General features: G+C 45.3%; 1 protein-coding gene across 4 annotated transcripts in view; it reads right to left on the reverse strand.

Annotated features, from left to right (window-relative positions):
- The window catches only part of ITGA9 (integrin subunit alpha 9), a 217,515-nt gene extending 196,587 nt beyond the window's left edge, over positions 1–20,928 (reverse strand). For 3 of the 4 annotated variants that reach the window (XM_083824915.1, XM_083824916.1, XM_083824917.1), the window contains exons 1-4: positions 20,621–20,919; positions 12,991–13,118; positions 11,844–11,950; positions 5,742–5,865 (exon numbers count right to left, since the gene is read on the reverse strand). In XM_083824915.1, the coding sequence (XP_083681041.1) occupies positions 5,742–5,865; positions 11,844–11,950; positions 12,991–13,118; positions 20,621–20,775 (514 nt within the window). In that variant the 5' untranslated portion in view covers positions 20,776–20,919. Of the gene's footprint in view, positions 1–5,741; positions 5,866–11,843; positions 11,951–12,990; positions 13,119–20,620 lie in introns of all 4 variants that reach the window. The other variant, XM_083824914.1, reaches the window with a different exon arrangement.
- Positions 20,929–22,550: the final 1,622 nt, after the last annotated feature.

Below are 22,550 nucleotides of genomic sequence, written 5' to 3' on the forward strand. Positions count from 1 at the left end.
CCAAAATCACCCCAGAGCGAGCATCCCCCTACATGGTTTGGCAAGAGGCCTTCCAGCCCCCGAGCACAAGGCCACAACCAGCTGCTGCAGCTGGGCCTCGCTGACTATTTGATGGATTTAAAATGGTATATTTCCCTACAAAAAAGGTATTGGGCTTGGCTCAGTTTCTTTAAGTGTCTCCTTCAAAAAAAAAAAAATCCACACCGTTCAATTTGCTTTAAAATAAAAGAGGAAAATTGCCATAGGATATTTAACTAATGCAGTGAAAGATTTAGGTCAGAAAAATAATGAAATAATCACCTGGAATGCTTCAGCACAGGTTGAATGGCAAATAAAATTTATTTCTTACTTGTGATTTTTAAAATTTCTCCTTCTATCCTTCTATAAACAGGCTTTACAACACTTTTTTCCCCCAATCGATCCTGCCTTAACTATTTTACCAAGCTTTGTTTACACGGCACCCAGGGTACCCACTTGTGCCTTACATCTCACCCTCTGCAGCAAAAACAAAAGTCTCAAACACAACTGAATGCCCCGGAAACTGAAGTTTTGGCATATGAGAGTTCTGATTCTCCAAATCATCACCCCATGTTGCTCAGGGCAATGGAAGGCTCCCTCCACAAACACTTGTGGATGCGAGTATCCCAGCTGACACAAGCCACCTCTTGAATGTAGCTGCAAATAGAAACCAAGGAAATGTAAAACCATGTGAGGATGACAGAAGAAAGAGCAATAGCTTCAGCCATGCAACGAAGCAGCCATTCAAGGCTGGTGGATGAGTCCAGGGCTTCATGCAGTTGTGTTCCAACAACGAGCAAGATAACTTCGTTTCTTGGGATACAAAGGATTTTTTTCTGATAAAAAAAATGCCTGTACAAAAATAAAATTATTTCTCTAATCACGTCAAAAAGCTTATCAAATTCAAAGCATTATTTTATTATAGTATAATTTTGCCTACTTTAAAAAAAAAAAAAAAAGAGGCCAAATTCAGATCCAGGAATAACCTGAAAACAAAAGCCCCTACATCACAGGACACAACACAGCTGATTTTCATCAGCAATATACATATTAGAAAAGGAACAGAAAAACACATTGTTTTCATTGTCAGGCAATGAAAAAAAAGTTTTTCTTTAAATGGGATGAATGACTGGCTGCAATGCATAAGGAATAGGAGAGATTTGGTGGTTTAAATGGTTGTACAATAAACTCAATTGGTATGTCCACTGAAGCTCATACTTCAACAGACATCATTCATGGCTTCCTGTGGTGTTCAGTGTTTTTAAGTCACTTATTTTGCCAGTACTATCATATCAAACTAATAGCCCTAGACTTCACCGAAATAAATAGTTACGCTGTGGTTGTAACAGTGGTCAGTTGGAATTGCAGCATTTCAAATAAATTCTGAGCATGGATATAACCGTTGTCTCTGTGAAATGAATACAAGACACGAAAATATTTGGCTTGAATAAATACCTGATAATACTTCTCAGGAAAAAAAAAAAAAAAAAAAAGAGCTTACAGGGGAATAAATGGATTCATTACAGTAGCGTGGCAAGACATACAGCAACAACGCAAAGCAGTGACCATCCTTCCATCCTACAGGTATCCATCTATCCTATCACTGCACGACCTGAGCAGATCACACATATCGATTCATCTATTTTCATACTACCCTTGAGAGAGAAAACAGCTTTAATGACATTCTGCAAAGAGAATCTGAAGCACAGAGGCACAAACACCACAGATATTAATGCTACCTGAGCATTTAAAACTCCACTGAAACAGAGAAGAGAGCAGCATCATGTTTTGGAGGGATGCCAACACAGGCAGTCCTGCCCAGGGAGACAGCAGCTCAGCCTGGCTGGACACTGGGCTCCTGGATTCTGGCATTATTCTTTCAGCACAAAAGCCACTCCCCTCTTCAGGCCACCTCACTCCCACTTGCACATGGTTCTCAACCCAGGCAGATCTCCTCCCAGCTCACACAACCAGGGTCACAGCCCAGAGCAGCCCCTCACATCCTGGATGATCACCTTCCAGCCCCACAGCCTTCTGCCCCCTCCTAGAGCCGTTCTGCTTCTCTCAAGCAGCAGAAGAGCCCCAAAGGCTTCTACTTCCCCTCCACCCTAGTACATGGCCATGACACTTGCCACTCATACCACCATCCATCCATCAACACACTGAAAATATAAGCCAGCAGGAAACTGTGCAGATACTGCATCAGCTTACAGCTTTTGCACACCTGAACAGCAACATTTGCATGAGGTTTAGATATTACATGCAGTGGATTAGGTAGTTTCCACATATCTGCAGGCAATAACTGCTGTCGTGAAAGGACCCTTTGTTTTTACACTTCTTTATTGTTCTTTAATCTGTCTGCAGAACACTGCACACCCTCACTTATGCAGACCACAAGCCACTAAACTAACTGCTGCAGCAACAGCTGACAGCAAAACAATAAGACAAGGCTGAGCACGAAAGAGGTGGCTGCCTTTGTGACTTCGAAAACATGCCAGAAATAACTGCTTAAACCTCCCAAAAAGGTTTTTTGTTAACAGGATGATTTTAGTTTATAAGAGAAGTAAGGCTGAGGAAGAAGTAATTGGTTAAAAGAGGACACAAAAAAGGATGAGCTATGATGTGTGATGACACTGAAGGCAAATGCTCCACAACCTCTTCTCTGACCAAACCCAAGTCTCTAAGCAAACTTCAATATCATAACATAGCATGAGTTTCACTGTGCAATAAAATCCTTTACCATTTTCACAAATGGAAGTGAAATGGACAGTTACAATAAGCTACCATTTGCACTGAGAGCATCCTGTTTCCCATCTTCCTGTGTTCTACTACACTGGGAAAAAACAATAGTAATTTTTCTGACCTAGCACTTTGGTATTGGTTTGCACCACAAAGCAGGGATATTTTGATGCCTCCCAGAAAAACAAGTGTGGTCTGGACCTAGCACTTGCTCATCCCTTCAGAGGGAAGGCACGTGAGCATGTGCTGTTCCCCTTATTTCCTAACCACACAGTCCACCAGCTTCCCCGCCTCCATCACCAGCTCCTACCACAGAAGGCTAGGAAACCATCCCAGCTCTCCCCACACAGCTGGGCTACCTCTCATGCTGGAAACGGACACCCTTCATTGCAAACTGAAGGCACTGGGGGAGTGAACAGGCAGCTACGGAAAAAATAAACAAGTGAAAGCACCGCCTGGAAGATCATGGCTCCATACCCCAGCTATACCTGAGAGGACAGCCAGCTCATATAAACCAGATTAGTTCCTATTCAGAAAGATTGCATTTAACTATTAGGCTTGCTGCTGTTCTCATTAGCTCTCAATAGCTTCCAGACTTCTGTCAGCTGTTTCAGGGAAACTGGACAAGAGTAAGATGGATTGAGACCACTGTGTTGTTGCACCACTACCATCCAGTCAGGAAACGGAAACTTCCTTTTTTGTCTTTAATTATTAAGACTGTTTTATGCAGATAGAAAACATACTGTGTGCATTAAGGACGTCCGTCCCAAGGTCAGATTCCTCTCCCTTTCTGGCACAAGACTTTTGTTACACAAGCTAATAATCTGTCTTGAGGTGTGTGCACACAGACGTATGGCGACTGATGTGTGCTCAGCTGGCTTGCGCACTTCACCAGTTGGCGAGCCACTTCTGTTTGTGAGCTGTACAGCCACGTTAGCCTCTCACAAGGCTTATCACTTTAGGTGCACTAATTACAGGCTCTGGCTTTAGAGGCACTTGGGTTGCATTACTGACTGCATTTATTATTCCTACCAAACCTCCAGTTTCTTTCCCTCAGACTGTTTTTCTTAACCCGTAGCGTCAGTGGAAGAGAATTTCTTCTCCTCCTTCCAGAAAGTGAAGGAAAAAGCTTAAAAGGACTGTCGCAAGATGAGCGGATCACAGCCAACCTCAAACAACGCACCCATCTGCATGCCGTATTGTGGCTATCACTCACGTTTGGGATCAGGCTTACTTTATCAAAACCTAAAAGTTCCAGCAGCAAACAAACACAGCCATCTCTTGCGACACTTTGTGATTTCATGTCTGACAATGGCGGATGGGGGGGGGGGAGAGAAATCAGTCCCAAAACTCCAATTTTCATTCTAGCATGCAGTGAAGCTAAGCCAACATTGTACTGCACCAGCCCTGCCAATTTTCCACTGGCTGCTTTGCATACGCTAGGCCCACACATTTCTATTTTCTAGCAATTCCTGGCAAATATCCTGTCAGATTAGCAGCCGTTTTACTCTCAAGACATGACGCACAGAAAAACACCAGCAGTTTGTCTCCTCTAGAAACCACCTCCCTGCAACAGATTCAGACAAGCAGTTTTTAAAGAAAAAGCGGGAGTGATGACAAAGATTCAGAGGAAGCTCTGGCAGCATCTCCATACATGCACATTGACCATCAAGGCTCGTATCGGACAATTTGCATTGTGTTAGCTCACTGTGAAGCCCAAGCCTGGTTTTGCTGACAGGAACGAAGGAAAAAGAACAAATACAATGGGACAGCACTCACAACAGGAAGGCTTACGTGGTTCACTTGTATTCTGTCACAGATCAGCTGGAGTGGCTGGTTCAAGAGACTCAAAAACTCTCACGTTTCAAGTAACGAATAATTTCAGGACTTGTTAAACATGCAATACACAAGTGTGCTGCCTCCAGACTGAAACACGCATTTAAGACAAAAATTGCATGGGTTTGCAATGAAAACAGTAAATAAAATCAGAAGTCTTGCCCACATCAAACCATGCTACGCCTTGTCTTCCAAACTCCCATGCTTCCTCAGGCTCCTACAGGCAAGAGGGGAACGCCAGGGACAACCAGGAGAAACCCAAAAAGGTGTTTTCCCCGAGTGCCTCTCTGGGGGCTGAGAAATCTTAGGAGACACCCTGTCTTCTTCATAACAGGATACTCATGGCACTGGTTTAGTTAATTACTTCTGGCTGAGGTGATGCTGTCTTCTGAAGTCTTTAGGAAAGGAAACATGATACATAGATTTCAAATGCGCCAGAAAAATGGAAAATTAAGATGTTGACACTTGGGATTTACAATAAAAACAACAGGAACAGTAGCCCATTGTTCAGGGTGGTGGAGCCCTCTTTCTTCATGCCCACCTAGACGCAGACCTTTGGAGGATCCGAACAGGGATCAAGACACCTTACAGCATCTAAAACACAGCAGCAGTTGTATTAAGCTGCTGCAGAAATTCCCTGAAATAAGCAAAATGTTAAGCAACACTTTTTCCTCTCTAATCCTCCAATGAATCCCAACACAAAAATGAAAATATTTCCATGAGATGGGAAAACAGGTTCCCAATTACAGTATTTCCAATTTAGTCTGTTCTACAGCTAACCATGAGAGTCCAAGCTCACATCAGTATCTACTGATTATTCATACACAGGAAAAAGAACCATAGCCTCCAAACACAATTCAGATAGGTATTATTTCACAGGTAGTTAAATGTGACCGTGTACAGAAAGTCTCAGGATCTGTTCAATCATTGTGCTATTCTCCCACCTTCACCCAAAACCCAACCTCCATCCCAGCTGTAACTCAAGGCAGCAGTATGTTACAGAGGGGGAAAAAACAAAAGAAAGAAAGAAAAACATCAGCGGCGAGGGTTACTGCGGATGGTTTTGCAAAGAAAGGGAAAACAGAGCAGCCATAAGACATGAGATGAGAGATGGAGGTGAGCCCCACTCCCAGCCCCCTGCCCCTTACCTTCGTAGCAGGGCAAGAGCTTCAGCCCATTGGGCTGCAGGTTGGGGGGAATGATGTTGCAGAAGCCGTGGGGCAGGATGTACTCTGTCTCATAGTAGATGTTTTTCCAGCGGTGTGCGCAGGCCTAAAGAGATCATACCACATGCATTACTATCCAAGAGTCACAGGAGAGCCCTCCAACCAAGGCAAAGTATGCATAGTGCATGAACAGCACATATCAGCATCACCTTCCCCGCCACTGCCCCATCACCCTCCTTTTACACTCCAGTCTTTCTAGTCACAGCATCTTCTCACTGTTATCTTCTGTAGCTTAGGACATTGCCTAACTTGGTGACTCAGATCTCATCCTTCGTAGAACAGCTTGGGTTGGAAGGGACCTTAAAGACCATCCAGTTCCAACCCCCTGCAATAGGCAGGGACACCTCCCACCAGACCAAGTTGCCCAAGGCCCCATCCAGCCTGGCCTTGAACACCTGCAGGGATGGGGCATCCACAGCTTCTCTGGGCAACCTGTGCCAGTGCCTCACCACCCTCTGAGTGAAGAATTTCCTTCTAACATCTAATCTAAATCTCCTCTCTTTTAGTTTAAAACCATTCCCCCCTATCCCATCATTATATGACCGAGCAAAAAGTTGCTCTCCATCTTTTTTTATAAGTCCCCTTTAAGTATTTAAAAGCTGCAATGAGGAAATCCTTCATATGTGCATGATGAGGAAAACAGCAGGTGTCAGAGCAAGTCATAGCTCATGCTGGAGACTTCAAGATCTCTCGTTGTGTATTGATCCTCATGGCCAGGGGACTAGAAGAGATGCAAGGACTCAGAAGGTTACTAAAAGCGTACTAGAATGTTATCCCACCAGAGGATGCCTGTGCGAGTCAAAGGCTTGTCTTATTGGGAATAGCAGCTTTGCTCCTGGTGACAGAAAAGCCGGGTCTTGCTTACCGGTAATTAGTTTAAGTGAAGATGTCAGAGATTTTGTGGCAATGAGACTGGCAACATCAGTCATGGCACAGACAAAGGGCAGAGATCAGGGTGCCTTCCCCTTTTAGTGAACAATAAGATCAAGGAGGGCTAACCAGCTTCACCAGGACATAGCACTCAGTACAACTGCCACACAAAGACATGCATGCCAGCAATATAGAGCCTGATTCACACCTTTCCAGAACCTATTTGCTCCAAACATTAACACTGCATTCCTGCCAGAAAAATCACAAGTTATCCTGTGCATAAGGGTTACTCGGAATAAAAGGAAGTGAGATGTGAAAGAGCAAGGGCTTTGAACACATGCTGGGCCACATCTCCAGCTGGTCTAAGTCACTAAAGTCAGTGTAGGTGTATCAATTTGCTTCGTTTAAGGCTTGGTCCCATGTGCATGGAGCAGGCTCTCTGCTACAAATCACCTCCTCTGCATGCTTTCAACTTTTCCTGGAAACTTCACGTCAGCCCTGCTATCTCAGAGGGGCCTGGGACAGACCCCGTCATGATCCCCACGTTTTACCTGATCCTCCCCAGATGAGACATCCTCTCTCCTCCTTCCCCTTATGCTACCCCACTTTCCTGCCTCAGCACCTCGCAGCCGAACACATTGCCATTGGAAGCATCTCAACAGCAGTAAAGAAATCCATGAAGACTGCCACCCGTCACACAAAGGATGCTTATAACGGCACTTGGGTTGACAAACAATGTATGTGAGCAGTCCTGTACAGAGCAGCCTCGGGGACTCAGTTCCCTGCTTTAAGGAAACTCATTTACGATTTTAATCCCCAGGCACCCCCCATTCAAAATTCAACAGCAATGTCAAAAAAAAAAAAAAAAAGAAAAGAAAAAAAAAGAAAACAACACATGAAATGTTAATTCTCAGAGTAAACAGGAAAGAGCTTCTCTCCTGGCACATCTGTACTGTGAGCACAAATACATTCAGGCATGGCCCTTCTAAAGAGAGTACCATAAAGACACATACCGTTAAAGCTACAGTCAAGTCAACCTCAACTCTGGATATTCACTCAAACGGAAACAGACTGAGAGTATTTTTTAAAATTATGTAAAGACAAATAAAGGACCGTGATATTGCAAATTCCCTGCCAATTTATCTCTCAGAAACTGCCAGGGACTCGCATAAATTTACCTACTAATCTCTCCCAAAGGAGCACAAATAACGGCATGTCAGGGTGAGCAGCAGCATTTCATCAGAAGCAGGAGGCTCTGCTCAGGAGCAAGAAGGAGTGAAGTGCAGAGGCCAAGAAAGATAGAACAAGATAAGAAAAAAAAAGAAAATGAAGAAAAAGATGCCACTGCATTAAATGTACACTCAAAATTCAACAAGAGGCTGGGAGCTCAGTTTATTAATTCTGGGCACACTTCCCTAATCTGTTTGGTATTTTTTTTGTTTGCTTGATTGCTTTTGTGAGTATTTTTGTTTGTGTTATGTTGGGGAGGGAAGGGGAATTCATTTTTTGTATTTTTTTGTTTTGTTTTCAAGAATGATCACTTTTCTGTATCTTCAGCATAGTGCATACTCAGGCACAATGCAATTTACCACTGACTGCCTGAGTCTGCTGACAACCTGTGAGTAGATCTAAGGGATGAGCTCCACCTCAGACTCCCCACCACCACAGCCGCAGAATTTGATATTTTCCCAATGCAGTGGAGTTCAGCATCTCCTCTTCCTCCCCAAAACTCACTTCTTTGCAGCCAAGCAATCAGCATGTTTGTCCCGCTGCCACAGCAAAGCTTGTCTGCTGCTGCTTTTGGTTCTCCTGCCTTCCCAAAAGTGCTTACTTGGATTATAATACATGATCCCTGCACTATTCAACATTGCTGTGTCAAGGCGATGCACCACCATAGTTGGCTACAGCCTTCCTTCTTCAGCACATGGCTGAAGAGGTCTTGGGAATGGAGAGGAATTTCTTGAATTTGATGTGGAACAAGGGAGAAAGGATGCAAATCCTGAGGCAAAATAAAACCTTTCTGGGCCAAGCACACAGAGGTCTCCAGCAATTACAGAATCATAGAATTATTAAGGTTGGAAAAGACCTCCAAGATCATCTGGTCCAATCATCCCCCTACTACCAACGTCACCCGCTAAACCGTGTCCCTAAGTACCAGGTCCAACCTTTCCTTAAACACCCCCAGGGATGGTGATAGTAAACACTGCATCACCACAAGACCACGAACAGCCCTTTTCAGAACCGCAGATGCTTTTTGCTTTCTTGTACATTGAGCACCAGCCATGGGCTTTGCACCACAGGAAAAGCACACGAGAGACCAAGACTTCACTTCAGAGGCTGACTCCTGAAGTCAGAGTACAAACAAAGGACTTGGTAAATGTACCACTGTCAGACTGCTTCTGGCTTGCTCTGCCCTAGGGAGGGCTTTGGCACCGTGATGGGTTTGCCCCCACACACGCTTTTATCACTAAGCGTGCCAGTAAGCTACTTAGAGTGAAAAATGGCAACACTTGATAAAACGCAGAGTAACGACAGATGTGACAGGTATTTAGGAAGAGCGAGATTAAAGGATGTGGCTTATCTCCAAATCATAATGTACTGTCCCCAGCACCTCTCCCAGTAAAAGAGACAGAAGGAATTTTGCCATTTCAGTTGGGGAAGAGACTGCAATCTCAGCAGTATCACTGTAGCTCTTAAATTAATGCAAATATTGACTGACAGCATACCTGAGGACAGGAAGCCACCAAACTGCAAACTCAGCTTATTTTTTAGATAATCTTACTTCTTCTTTGCTTAAATCTTCATTATTAGATGTTTTTCTATTAATTCTTTTACACAAACATAAAACACTGGTTCTGTAATGTTCTGGCACATTATTGACTCAAATAAAACCCACATTACCAAACACTAGCTAGGCACACTCCTAACCTGCACACTCCTAACCTTATACTGAAGCTGGTACTTTCATCTGAAGGAGAGGAATCTGCATTGTAGAAAACTGTTAAGACAGATTTGAGACACTAAGTAGTTTCAAAGCAAAAGGAGAGACTTCTTCATACTCCTATACTTTCACTGTGTATTGTAATTGTTCTAACACATGACATCAAGAGCAAGAAAAGTTCACGTGGGTTTAAAAAGTGACTGCCCATATTTATGAAAATATATTTTTAAAAAATCCAGGGCAAATGAACACAAAACTACTGCACTTGATGCAAGCTCTTTGGGCAAGTACTCTCAAAACACTGCCCTCCTACCAGCCCATGAGACGCTGGGCTAAGTAGCCTAATCTTTCCTCGAAGCAGCAAATAAACCCCTTTTAAAAAGCTGTTTTGATACTTTCCACTATTTCTTAGTGCTCCATTCTGATTTGCTCAGCAGACATCCCCTTAAAATCTCCAGTGCCTTCAGCTAGGTCTTCCTGCCTCCAGTAATGAGCACGGAAATTACCCCTTCAAGCTAAGCCCTCCCAGTCTGCCCACGTCCTTCACCCCTGCAGCCTTCCCTCTGCCAGTGAGCAGCCAGACCTAGCCTTGGCAGTTAACTGGCTTTTTCACCAACTTCCCTTTCCTCTGCTGCTTTTGCTTAGGTACCATCTCCCTAGACATCAGCTGCAACCTCTTCCCCTTTGAACCGAGATATATGAAATCATTATTCTTAAGGTAATTGTCATTTTGACAAAAATGTTTCAATGTTGCCTAACGAAGTATATACACTAGCTTCTGAAAATGACAGAAGGGCTTGTCTAGCTCAGACCAATGACTAGAAAATCGTGAGGATCATGTGTCTTAGAATCATAGAATGGTTTGGGTTGGAAGGGACATTTAAAAATCATTTAGTTCCAACACCCCTGCCACGGACAGGGACATCTTTCATCAGGTTGCTCAAAGCCACGTCCAACCTGACCTTGAACACTTCCAACATGGAATTGTAGCATGAAGTTGGGTTTTCTGGATCAGTGCATGTTACTCTTCACTCATGCAGGGTTATTCTAAGAACACATACTGGGTTATCCGTTGAAAATATGAATTGCTTACAGTCTTCTGGTTGGAATGCCTTAATTTCATGCTCCCACTCCCCCATGGGAAGTCAGTGTGAAAGAACCTGGGGTGTTAAGTGTTTGGAATCTAAATACAAATTAAGAAAAATGACTTTAAGTCAAGCAGCTTTCTCCACTTGGCTTAGTAAGTGGTTGGTGCAGAAGTTGTCGCACAAAATCTCCTGTAGCTCATTTGTGACTGGTTGGCACCACTCACCAGGGCGATTCCCTACCTCACTGGAAAGATGCGGTCATACTGCAGGTTTTCGACTCCCAAATGTCAGTGTTTAGAAATAGATTGTTGTTAGGGTTACTCTGATATGAGCTTGAAATTTGCCTGCCACATATTATGCACAACATTTAGTTGCAATTTTTATTTTGTTTAACATTCCTGGAGGTAGGCTCCCAGGGTAGACAGAGCTCAACAGCAGATGCAAACACAGACAATTATTGATCATAATACCTTTTTAAAATACATGAGTGTATTTGTCCAGCTCTTTTTATGATTCTTTCCCTGCACAGGAAGTGTTGTTTTGCAGAGATAAATTCTACATCCTAAGGACCACATCTGCTCTCCTTGACCCTTTCTATTTGCATGGTAACCATATCAGAGACAACAAGGCCACCCACACACAACTAATTCATCTCCACTCTCAATTCTTCCACCTCATTAATGGAAAATTCATATACATAAAGACAAAATATTGCCCCAAAGTCTCATCTTACATTTTTCATGGTGAGTTCTGACATGCAATACATATGCTAGTGGAAAATGAATGGATACATAAACACAAACAACCTACAAAAAGAACAAACCAACAGATACCTCACAGACAAAGTTCTATTTATTCTGTTCAGAGATTTAATCCCTCAGATTTAGGAGGAAGCCCTTAGGTGACACAAGTCAGGTGTGATTGCTTTGAAGCCGTTCCTCTATAAATAAAACTTTCTGGCTTGGGTTCATTTTCCTTCCGCTTGAAGGAAGGGACTACGGAATTTGCTGCCTGTAAAGCTGGACTCAGTCAGTCACTACCAAACACATTAATCCTGACATGTTTAGCATTAGAGTCAGACAGCAGCAATGATTTTAATGAGATCAAAGAAAAGAGTGGACTTACCAGCACACTTCCACCAGCCTTAGGCTGTCTAGCCAGGCTCACGCCCATCCATTCGTCATCTCTGTCTTCTTTACAGGTCTTTCCACAGAGCATGCCCCGAGAATTGCCTACAGAAGGAGGGGAAGGGCAGCAAGGCAAGGAGATGTGAGTTTTAAATATCTACCCCATAGGAAAAGTGATTGTCCATCAAACATCTGCCTGTCAGTGCTTTTCTTTTCCCTTTCAACCCAGCTATTACTTCTCATATGCATTAGTCAGGGTGGTGTTCTCACCGTTACTAAGGCACCATCCATAGTAGAAGAGAGACCCTGTCCCAAACAGCCAGCAGCTATTACAGTATGTCCACAGCTTTACTTGAATAAACCATTCAACTGAAATCAATGGGAGAGATGGGGGATTGCTTGCAGCATGCAATCAAAATAAAGTTATCCTGCAAAATGAGATACGGGGCATTTAAAAAAATTGAGGTCTAAATCTTTAGTCCTCTCAGGCAGTATTCATGAATCCATGAAAGACGGTTTACGCTACAGTAGGGGGACAAATCAAACTTGCCAAAATATCGTTTTAACCCATGTAAGCTTCATAAAAAGAAATTCTATGTCACTCAAATGTGAAAAGATTAATAAACCAATACTAACATATGTTTTATTATAGATGGAGAAATCAATACTGTGAATCACATGACCAAGAAAGAGAAAACATGTAAAGACTTCAATTTTCTCCCTCAGAATCCAGCAGAAGGTTTTAGATCAGAGCCTTACTTTGGGAATAGGCAGCCCATCTTCCCCTGATTCAGACAGTAGCTCAGCGAAATGAGTTGATCCTGATCACCGTACAATGTACACTGATCAGTGTACCAACAGTGTACAAGCACGGCTCTCTCAGAGGACCTTACTACTTTTCACACACGAAGCAAAGGCAAGGTATCATTAGCTGCATTACGAGGCAACCCACAGACTGCTATGATGCTAATAACTCTGACATCACGCACCCATCACCCCACCACCTGGTCAGCCCACACCCACCTCCACCAGGAGAGGCAGATGGATCCCTCTCAGGGTCCTGGAGCCTCTTTGAAGCTGGCAGGAGGACTGCCAGCTATGTGGGTCCTTCTGATCCCTCCCCTCAGAGCATCACTGCTACCCACCTCGACCCATATCCAGCTCCGTGCATCTTCTGTCAGGATTGGTGTGGACTCGACATTTAAACACTGCTCCTGGGGACTGAACAGAGGTGCTGTATTTAGAGTCTGCCTTGGGAGCTCCAACCAAGACCCTGGAAACCAAACACAAAGTAATAAGTGATTAATTTCAAGTCAAAAGAAAAAAACAACAAACAACAGCAAGGTTTGCGTTGCCAGAGGTTCCTCAGCAAAAAGACTTTTTCCAGCAACCTTGTAAAATGATGACACTGATTCACAAGCTGAAAACAACACTGACAGTGAAAGCATTTTTTTCCAGTGAAGCCATGAATACTTTAATAAGTTAAATTTCCATTAGCAGTGTAAAACTTTTGAAGCAAGTCCTTTCCTCACCCCAGATAGCATTTAGGAGAGTACTAGGAAAGACAACAGCAGCTGCATCTATTTTTCCTCAGTTTTAACTATATCCCTATCAACCCAAAAATTCCACAAGAGCTAAAATACACCCATGAGATGAGGAAACCTGAACCTGCTTGTTTCTGGCCAGCTTAAGTTTAATAAGGCTACTAAGAAAGTTGAGGCACCCCCTTATCAGAAGATTTTATGTAATTACAGTTTGAAAAAGGGGGGGGGATGACAATACAGGAACAAATCTCTTCCACAGTGCCTTGCCATCAGCCCTCATTAGCATTAAGGCTGGGATGACTATACCTGGAGTAGTCGTCCCATGTGTGAGAACTAGTACCTTGGGAAATTCCAACACAGCTATGCTCATGGGGTTCCTAGATGTAGCCTTGGAAGATGATAAGCACTTTCAGCTAAGTGGATCACCCCACAAGTGACTGTTTAGGAACCTGGTAGTTTCTCATGCCTTCTCCTCATTAAAGGGACAATCTCCTCACCTGGCTGTGAACTTGGATGTGGGCACTTGAGGGTGAAGAAGGAGGTTAAGCAGGAGGAAGGCAGTGCCGGGGAGGATGATGGGGAGCACCAAGCAGTTCAATATCAGTTCTGCAGATACCCTTGCACTGTGGGACAGGGCAAAGCTTTTGTATCTAACAAAATCCGTGCTGAAGTTAAGCCCAGGGCTGGAACTGAGGGCAACCGTCTTTAAAAGACGGCATCCAGCGTTTGTGTGCATGGGTGCTGCCTGTTGACCAAGGAGGCACCACTGTTGACCACGGGTGCTTGACCAAGGAGGCACCGCTCTTGGTTTAGCCACTAAAAGGATAGAGAGATACTGGTGCAAAGTCCCTCCAGGCACACAGCCCGCCCGTGGCACGGATGGACAGCCCAGTACAAGCCCCAGAACAGAAGCTTTCCTGGTTTTAAAGGTTTTCCTTCTTTAAAGTTCCATTCCCAACCACCACCCATTGTCACCATCCCCGTAAATACAGAGACCTGAGGCATAATGCACGCACATGTCCAGCACCAGCCTGGGCCACCTGGATGAGCTGCCATCGGGAGCCTCTTCTATACCATATGCTTCCCCACACATCGCAAAACCACCCCATGGCACTTGGAAACACATTCACAAAATGAAAAGAAACCCTACATTTTCTCCCAAGTCTCATGAGCTGAGCAGTATCATTTGGAGAAGTTCAGTGGGGCTGCTCTCGATAACACACGTCATGTTTGCACAAGTGAGAAGAATTAGTGGCTGAAATGCGTAAGTTCCTTAAGCCTACAAAGCCTGCACATTGGGGACCAAAAGCAAAGGAGCCTGAAATAATAGCCCAACATGGAAATCCCACCAGCCAGGCAGCAGGCAGAAAATCCAATGCCAATCATCTCATTTACACAGGCAATGAATGCATGTCATTCACTTATTGACATTCATGAGGTCCAACAAAAACAAACAAGGGGGCATATTACTAGCTTAAAGAGTTACTGGTTTGAATTGCAAAGGGCAAGAAACTGTTTCTATGACCTGTTGTAACAATAAGGTAATGTGGGCCACGCCGACCTCCAGTTTAAATAAAGCTTTCCTCTAAACCAAGAAAAGTAAATTTGATTCGGCAATTAGTGCAAAAGATACCTCAGACTGCAGAATGGCAGATGGAGACCTCTTCAGATCTCTTTAAAAAGCTGAATGGGAAAAATCGGTAATTAATGATCTGAGTAGGCCACAGGCGCAGATTACATGACTCAGATTGTCTTGAGTGATACCTTTCAAAAACATTTGTCATATCTCCCCACGTGGACTGAGCACAAGGAAGCAGCCACTAAAACCAACTGGTGACACATGCCAGAAGCAAATCTATTTTGGATTGTCCTGAATGGCCAAACGTCCAAATTCGGTAGTTAGCCTACCTCATACACCATGTAATCTTAGGATCTTGTTTCTTTCATTCACTCTTGCACTTCCCCCCCAGTGACTGAAATCTCTGCAGGCTTCCTGTTCCCTCTGGTGTGACCCATGCTCGCCTATGCCCGGGAAGAAGTCACCTTCAGGGAGATGGGAGGTCTTTCTGCTGGGTCCCATGCTTTTTCGCTGGTCAGGTTGGCATTTGTCACATACCACTTGCTGTGGTTCTATTCAAAGACTTGAGGCTGGGATACTACCTTTGTCAAGAAAAGATTCCTTTACTCTTTCATCAGTTTCTGTATGTGACTGCTTAAACTGTTGGACGAAAATCACCTATTTAACTGCCACAAGACTCCCAGCAGGTCTGGACAGAAGACTCACTTTCCTGCTAGCGTTTTGGAGCTCACTGAGCAAAACAAACGTCTGTTTTGCATCTCCCCTACACATTAAAACACCTTCGAGGTCTTTGGAGACTTCTGTGAAACAATGCTGCAACCGGAGAAGGTGTTTTTCTCCGGTACCATACCAAAACAGAAAGGCATTTCAAAACAGAGCCTCGGAGCCTCACACAGTCTTCTCATGCCTCAGCACTGTGCATTCTGGCCTGACCTAAACACAAGGATACGTGAACAGCCCAGAGAATCACAACATTGGTGGTTTTTTTTGTTGTTGTTTGTTTGGTTTGTTTTTTTTTGTTTGTTTGTTTTTTGCTATTACCAGGCAACCTTCCAACCATTTTAACAAGCCCTAGGTTAAAATAGCCTAATTTTGTGGTACAGTTACTTCAGGGGTACTGTAGGACTACTTGGACTATCAGCAAGCAAGCACCAGCAGTCTTCCAGCCTTCTGCCAAAGGCTTATGGTGTGGCCTTTGTGGTGATTATCCATGAGCATAAGCTCTCACCACAACCATAATGTAACACAGGAAGCCCCTACGATGTTGTGAGCAGCTGCAGGGAGACACCTCGATCAGGAAACCACACCACAGGAAAGGGATCACTTCCCAGTGAAGACAACCAAGGGGTTAGGGCCATTTTAGGGTCACTTTTGCTTGACAGGCACAGAAATCTCTAAGAATTGGCTACAACTCACTGGCTCTGTGAACCAAGAATTGGGATCTAAACTGACATGAGAAGCAGCAAGCAGAGAGGCCGTTTAACCTTCTCTTCTTGCATTCGTACTCCCACAGCTGAGGACAAACGCCCTCATCTGTATGGAGACAGCTATGCAGCGGTGCGGTCAGAAACCATCGCATTGCAGGGGCCACATCAGCCAATATTATTGGACGACAAGGAGTTTTCTGGCCCCAGGGAAATCCACACCTTCTTAAAATTACTTCCTGACGAACAGTAACTATCACTTTGCTGGTGATTGACCCTCAGGACGTACAGATTTGGAAACTAAGTGCTGCATTTAGCGGAAAGAACAGTGAAGGAAAGTGTCAAGCTGCCCAATGGCGTGGAGGGATGCCAAGCACATTAAGCATCAGCCTGGAGCATGCCAGGAGTGATTAGGCAATCACAGTTCAAGGACTGGGGAGAGTAGGTACCTCACCTCGCTGCAATGTTAAGTGGCAGGGGAAAAAAGTCTTTAAATATCCTTGCATACCGCAGCGGATTTCAAAAGCAGTGCCAGAGGAGGGTGAAACTCATCCCAGCTGAGTTTCTCCCCACCAGAAAGGTCTATGCCACTTGTTTAGCCCTCAAAACAAAAATCACAGAAGTTCATCCAACACATGCAGAGCGAGAAGCAGGACTGTTATTGGGGCAGTAGATGGACAACTTGTGAGCAACACCAGCGATCCCATATTCCCCACCTTCTCCAAACACCCTTGCTGCATCTACAGCATCCCTGCATCATTGATGCAACATGGCATCATTAACACAACAGCCAGCCTCTGCCAGGGCAGTCTGCTCCTATGTCTTATTTTGGGTACAGACACGTGCATCATACACTAATGACATCTATCCATCCATCAGCCTGAGATGCAAAACCACCTTCATGCTTCAGCAACAGTGCAATCTGGCAAAGAACAGGGCCAAAGAAGCAAAGCAGCAGCACAATAGCCAGCCTCATTCCTTACTGTAGTTCTCACAGCAGGCTGCCATGCAGCTAAACTGACTCCCTTACTTTTTAGTGCTGGATCATGTTGCCAGAAAGGATGAAGTTGTTACCCTGGGCTTGCTGAGGGATTGGGGGGTGTCAATAAGGAGAAGACATAAGGAGGGGAAAGGAGAGAGATAAAGTAACATTATTAACAGAAGAATGATGAGGGATGTCACATCATTGGGGCAAAATCAACATTGTTGCTTCTTGAACTGTCTCTGAGAAAAGCAGAGGAAACCACATTCTTGGTCGCTTTGTCGGGTCTTTACTCGAAGCTTCCAAATTATTTCCAGAGAACAGAAGCACTTCAGCCTGTCTGTGCTCCAAATGCAAGCAACCACCTGGATCCTTACTGTGCTGGAAATGGCAGTGACGGGGAGCTGGGTAAGCCTTTCAAGATTTACAGTCATAAAACCCGCTCAAGGAAGGAAAACGGGACATTGTCAGAAAAACAATAACTTCAGCACATCTGTGATGACAAACCTTTCTTGACACAAAAATTGTGCGAAAACAGCTCCAAAAAGGAAGCATCATTGCAATTAACTATTTCAGACATGTCAAAGGCACTGACTTTCATCACTATTTCAGTGGAGGCTGAATACCCATTATAATTTCTGTGTCTAGGGCTGTGTATCTGAATTTATCTGACACAACACTTCAAACCAAATATTCCTCCTTTAGTTCCTCTGGCAAGAATATTTGGCTCACATAAATCTTCACAAATCATCAAATTCTGGGTTGGTTTACTAAAAACCTGCAGGTTTATGGCAGATAACACAGACAAGCTCCTTTGTGGTGTTGGAAAACAAGTGGTTGAAACACTGAAGTTGAAGAGCTGGCAACTACAGATACCATTTTATTATGAAAAAAATGAATTTATATAAAAAGCACATGGACAGACTGCTGAGAATACACTTCAGTGATTAGAAATATGCTAGGAGAATACTGGGTCCTCGGGCGATAAAGATTAAGAAGCCTTGAGCTATCAGGACAACATTCTCCAATGGCTGGGAGCATGTTAACACATGAAATAGATTTAGACAGGTAGGAGACAGCCTCAGATAGGATCGATCACAGTTCTGCAGGCTCACATAGTGCACAGCTCACCAGGCAAGCCATGTATGACTGAAATATCACAGTCCAAAATTAACAGGTTAATTTCCCACAACAGCATATAGGCCAAAGGGACATGAGAAACCAGAATCATAATGTTTCTTTGTGTAAAGAAAAGCTATGAAGCTAAGAATGAAACTGACACACAAAAACAATAACCCTATGACTATTAATAGGAGCTGTACGTTACAATGGCATGAATAGAAAACATTTTTGCTACATATTCCATATAACAGCCTTCACCCTGTCCACAGCTTATCACAGTTTGAAAGAAAAATACATCACCTGCTAACTTTACGAGCCAACTAAGGAAACAGCTATATAGCTTTGCACACAAAAGCTTCACACAGAAAAACCTGACAAATCCAAAAAATGCTATCAGTTCTACTAACTATTTCCCTCTGCACTCAGCCAATAAAACAGAGACTGTATCTTGTGCTTGAATAATCTGCAATGTGTAATCTCTTTGAAATGGAAATCAGAGGCTTCTATGCTCTGAAGTGATATCTGTAGGCAGAAGTAAGGTTCTGTCCAGTATGATTAGGATTTTAAAACAGTACTATACAATACTGCAAGCCTTTGTGCCCTACTCAGGGGACGAGGATATAGCTAAAGGCTCAGACGAGGGTTCAGTCCTTTGATGGTCTGAATGCCCAGAAAGATTGGCCAGATATTTTAAGCTCTCCAGAAGAAACATGTTAAACACTTAAAATCGATTTCACATCACAGAATGAAAAAAAAAAAAATGCTTGCACTCAGAATATGCCCATTCAGTTCAAGGTGACATCTTCAGAAAACTGAAGAAGGCTGCACATACTTCTATGAGCAAAACTCTTTGCTGTCGCTTCACAGGTTGACAATCCTACCCTCACAATTTTTGACAGCCCTGTGCAGATGCTGACCATATAAAGCTGCTGCTCACCCTTCCAGGTGCTAGGGCTAATGCGTTTTTTTAGTTATTTAAGAACACTTTGTGATGTTAGACACTTTATGGTTCTGGGTGCCACAGGCAAGGCTCCGTGAAGAAGCTGCATTTTCAGAAAACAGGTGTGAAATAATTTGGGGCATCAGACTTCTTACAGATGTCTGCCTTCAGACGGATGCCCTGGGCTGCTGATCCAGCATCATTTACAGGCAGAGTGGGATGTCGCAGAGATTCTCCTCCCTGCTCACCCTCCCCTTCCAAAATGACACCAGCAGGTGCCACCTGAAGGTAATCCACTTCACCATCCAGAAGGACCGGCACTAAGACAAGGAGCAACAAGCTGCATCATTCTCTTCTCACCCTACCTCGCTCACCCCGCGGCAAGCCCCCCGCTCTCTGTGTCGAACACAAGCCACTTTCAGCCTTTTCATCCTTTGTTGCTTCCTGCCCCGAGTTAAGCATCGCTGTGAACTGAGAGCTTTTCTTTCCCGAGAGCTTTTCCTCTGCGAAGCCTTCTGATAAGTCCTTAACAGCAAATGCTCCGGGAAAGCCGCTGCGCGGAAAGGTAGAGTACACAACTACTTGTGAACTAAGGGGTGTGAAAGAGAGTCATTTTGGAAGAACTGGCCGCCAGCATGAATACATTTATTTATCTATCACAGTGCGCTACAGTTCCAACACCAACAGCTGAGCAATCGGGCCGTATCTACACATGAGAGATAAAGACGAGCTTTGTTGGCACGCACTGGCAGCGGCGGCTCCTGCTCGTGGAAGGCCACCAGACGACACCAGCTAGGTCCAGCTAAGAGAAAAAATCCCTTTTAATTCTAACAAAGAGCCTCTGACCCAGACGAGGGAGAGACAGACCACGCTCCAGGGCTCTTTTCAACCAAGGGGACCAACGAAAAGCTTGCCAGTGTGGATAATTTTGGGGGGAAAGTAGACAAACTTCCTATCCTTACCCAAAAAAAACAAAGTTACGTGCCTGCTCCCCCGTGCCTCGCCCCAGGAGCGGGCACACGCTGGCTCTCCCACTGCTACCCCTCCATGACCGGCACTGTCACCGCGAAAAAGACTACTAAAACCCATGTCTTTTCCCCTTTTCCCCCATTTAAGGCAGCACGACGGCTGCTCGCACCGCCTTTCCCCCCGGGGATGGGTGTCCGGCGGGGTCCCCTACTCACCACCGGGTGCTGTCGTGGTAGTGCTGCAGCACCGAGTAGCCGAAGAAGGAGCCGTTGGGGCCCTGGAAGACCACCGGGAGCCTCAGGTCCACGTTGTAGCAGCGAGCCAGGGCCGCCGCCAGCAGCGCCGCCAGCACCCGCCACCCCGCCGCCATCCCGCGAGCCCCAGCCCCGCCGCCTCCTCCTTCTTCTCCTCCTTCTTCTCTTCCTCTTCCTCCTCCTCCTCCTCCTCCTCCCGGGTTCACTTCTGTGCCCGGCTCGGCTTCGCCCCGAGCCGCCAGCACCCAGCGGGACTGGGCGCCCCGCTCCGCCCCGCGCCGCCCCGCGCCGCCGCCGCGGTGCCCCCTGGCGGCCGCGGCCCGCAGCCGGCCCCCCGCGGCCTGAGCCGCGCAGCCCCGGGGGGCGCCGTGAGGCGGGGGGAGAGGGCCCCCAGGGGTGCCACGGGAACCAGGGTGGTCCTGGCAGCACCCCGCGGCACCCCTCGGGTTGCTGATGGGGGGCGCTGGGTGGCCGGGGTGGGTGAGGAAGGGGGTGGTTCGCGGTGTGGTGAGGGGAGAGGGAGGAAGGTCTGGCGGTGAGGAGCTGATTTCTGTCTGAGGGACGGAACACAAGACACTTTGGGAAGAATACCAGGCCCATGTGTTCTGCCATGAGGCCGTGAAAGAAGTGGCAACAAGCCGTGAGTCCCTAAAACAATCACAGAATCATAGAATGGCCTGAGTTGGAAGGGACCTCAAGGACCATCCAGTTCCGGCCCCCCTGCCATGGGCAGGGACACCTCCCACCAGACCAGGTTGCCCAAGGCCCCATCCAGCCTGGCCTTGAACACCTGCAGGGATGGGGCATCCACAGCTTCTCTGGGCAACCTGTGCCACTGCCTCCTTACCCTCTGAGTGAAAAATTTCCTTCTAACCTCTAATCTAAATCTGCGCTCTTGTAGTTTAAAACCATCCCCCCTTGTCCTGTCATTATCTACCCAAGTAAAGAGTCCTTCTCCATCCTTTTTATAGCCCCCTTTAAGTATTGAAAGGCTGCAATGAGGTCACTCCAGAGCCTCCTCTTCTGTAGGCTGAACAGCCCCAACTCTCTCAGACTGTCTCCGTAGGAGAGATGCTCCAACCCCTTGATCATCTTTGTGGCCCTCAAGCAGCAACATTCATGGCTAAACAAAGGCTGAAAGTAATTGTGCTAATATTTTAAAAGGTAGACTATCTGGGACCGAAAATAAGCAAACAATAAAAGATGGGCAAGAGCCAAGGCAAGAAGGTAGTTGCCTCCAGTGGGCAAGAGAAATGTCACACATCCTCTTACATGAAGAGGGGAGGGGAGTTACAGGATAAAACTCTCCGACCTATAGAACCCACGCATTTATTATTCAGCAAAAAAATAGCAGTTTGTTGTGCTTGGGGTTGTTGTGAAGGTGTGTTTAGGTTGATCTTGAGGATTGACGCGAGGAGCTCAGGAAAGAAGTGCTCCCACAGGGATAACTGGAAGTTTCATTCGTTGCTGTTAGCCCTCGTTTTGGCTACTTCATTCCACGTACTCTTCTCATCCAGGAGCAGGCTCGCTGAGAGAAGTGCAGTACATCCCAGGAAATGCAATGGCAGAGGGGCCAGGAGCTCCAACACAATGGGAATTGCTGCTTCTGCCAAGGAGCTGAAAACACACAGACACGTGCTCAGCATTTCTTGCACTGGCACAAGCTGGTTGTGCTTGGCACCTGCGGGTTTGCAGGGAACTTGCTGCAGATGACAACAGTGAACCCTAATGAAGAATGCTGGATGTCAGGGCTGTTGGAGAGCTGCTGTGGGAATACTCTTGAAGGTAAAGTCATCTTTCCATACAGGAAGCTCTCAGGGAAAGTTTAGTATCTCCTGTGAAGGGATTGAGCTGATTGTGGGTTTGTGCTGAGGGTGCATATTCAGTGAGA

This window comes from Anser anser, assembly GCF_964211835.1.
Source record: "Anser anser genome assembly, chromosome: 2".
Lineage (NCBI taxonomy): Eukaryota > Metazoa > Chordata > Aves > Anseriformes > Anatidae > Anser > Anser anser.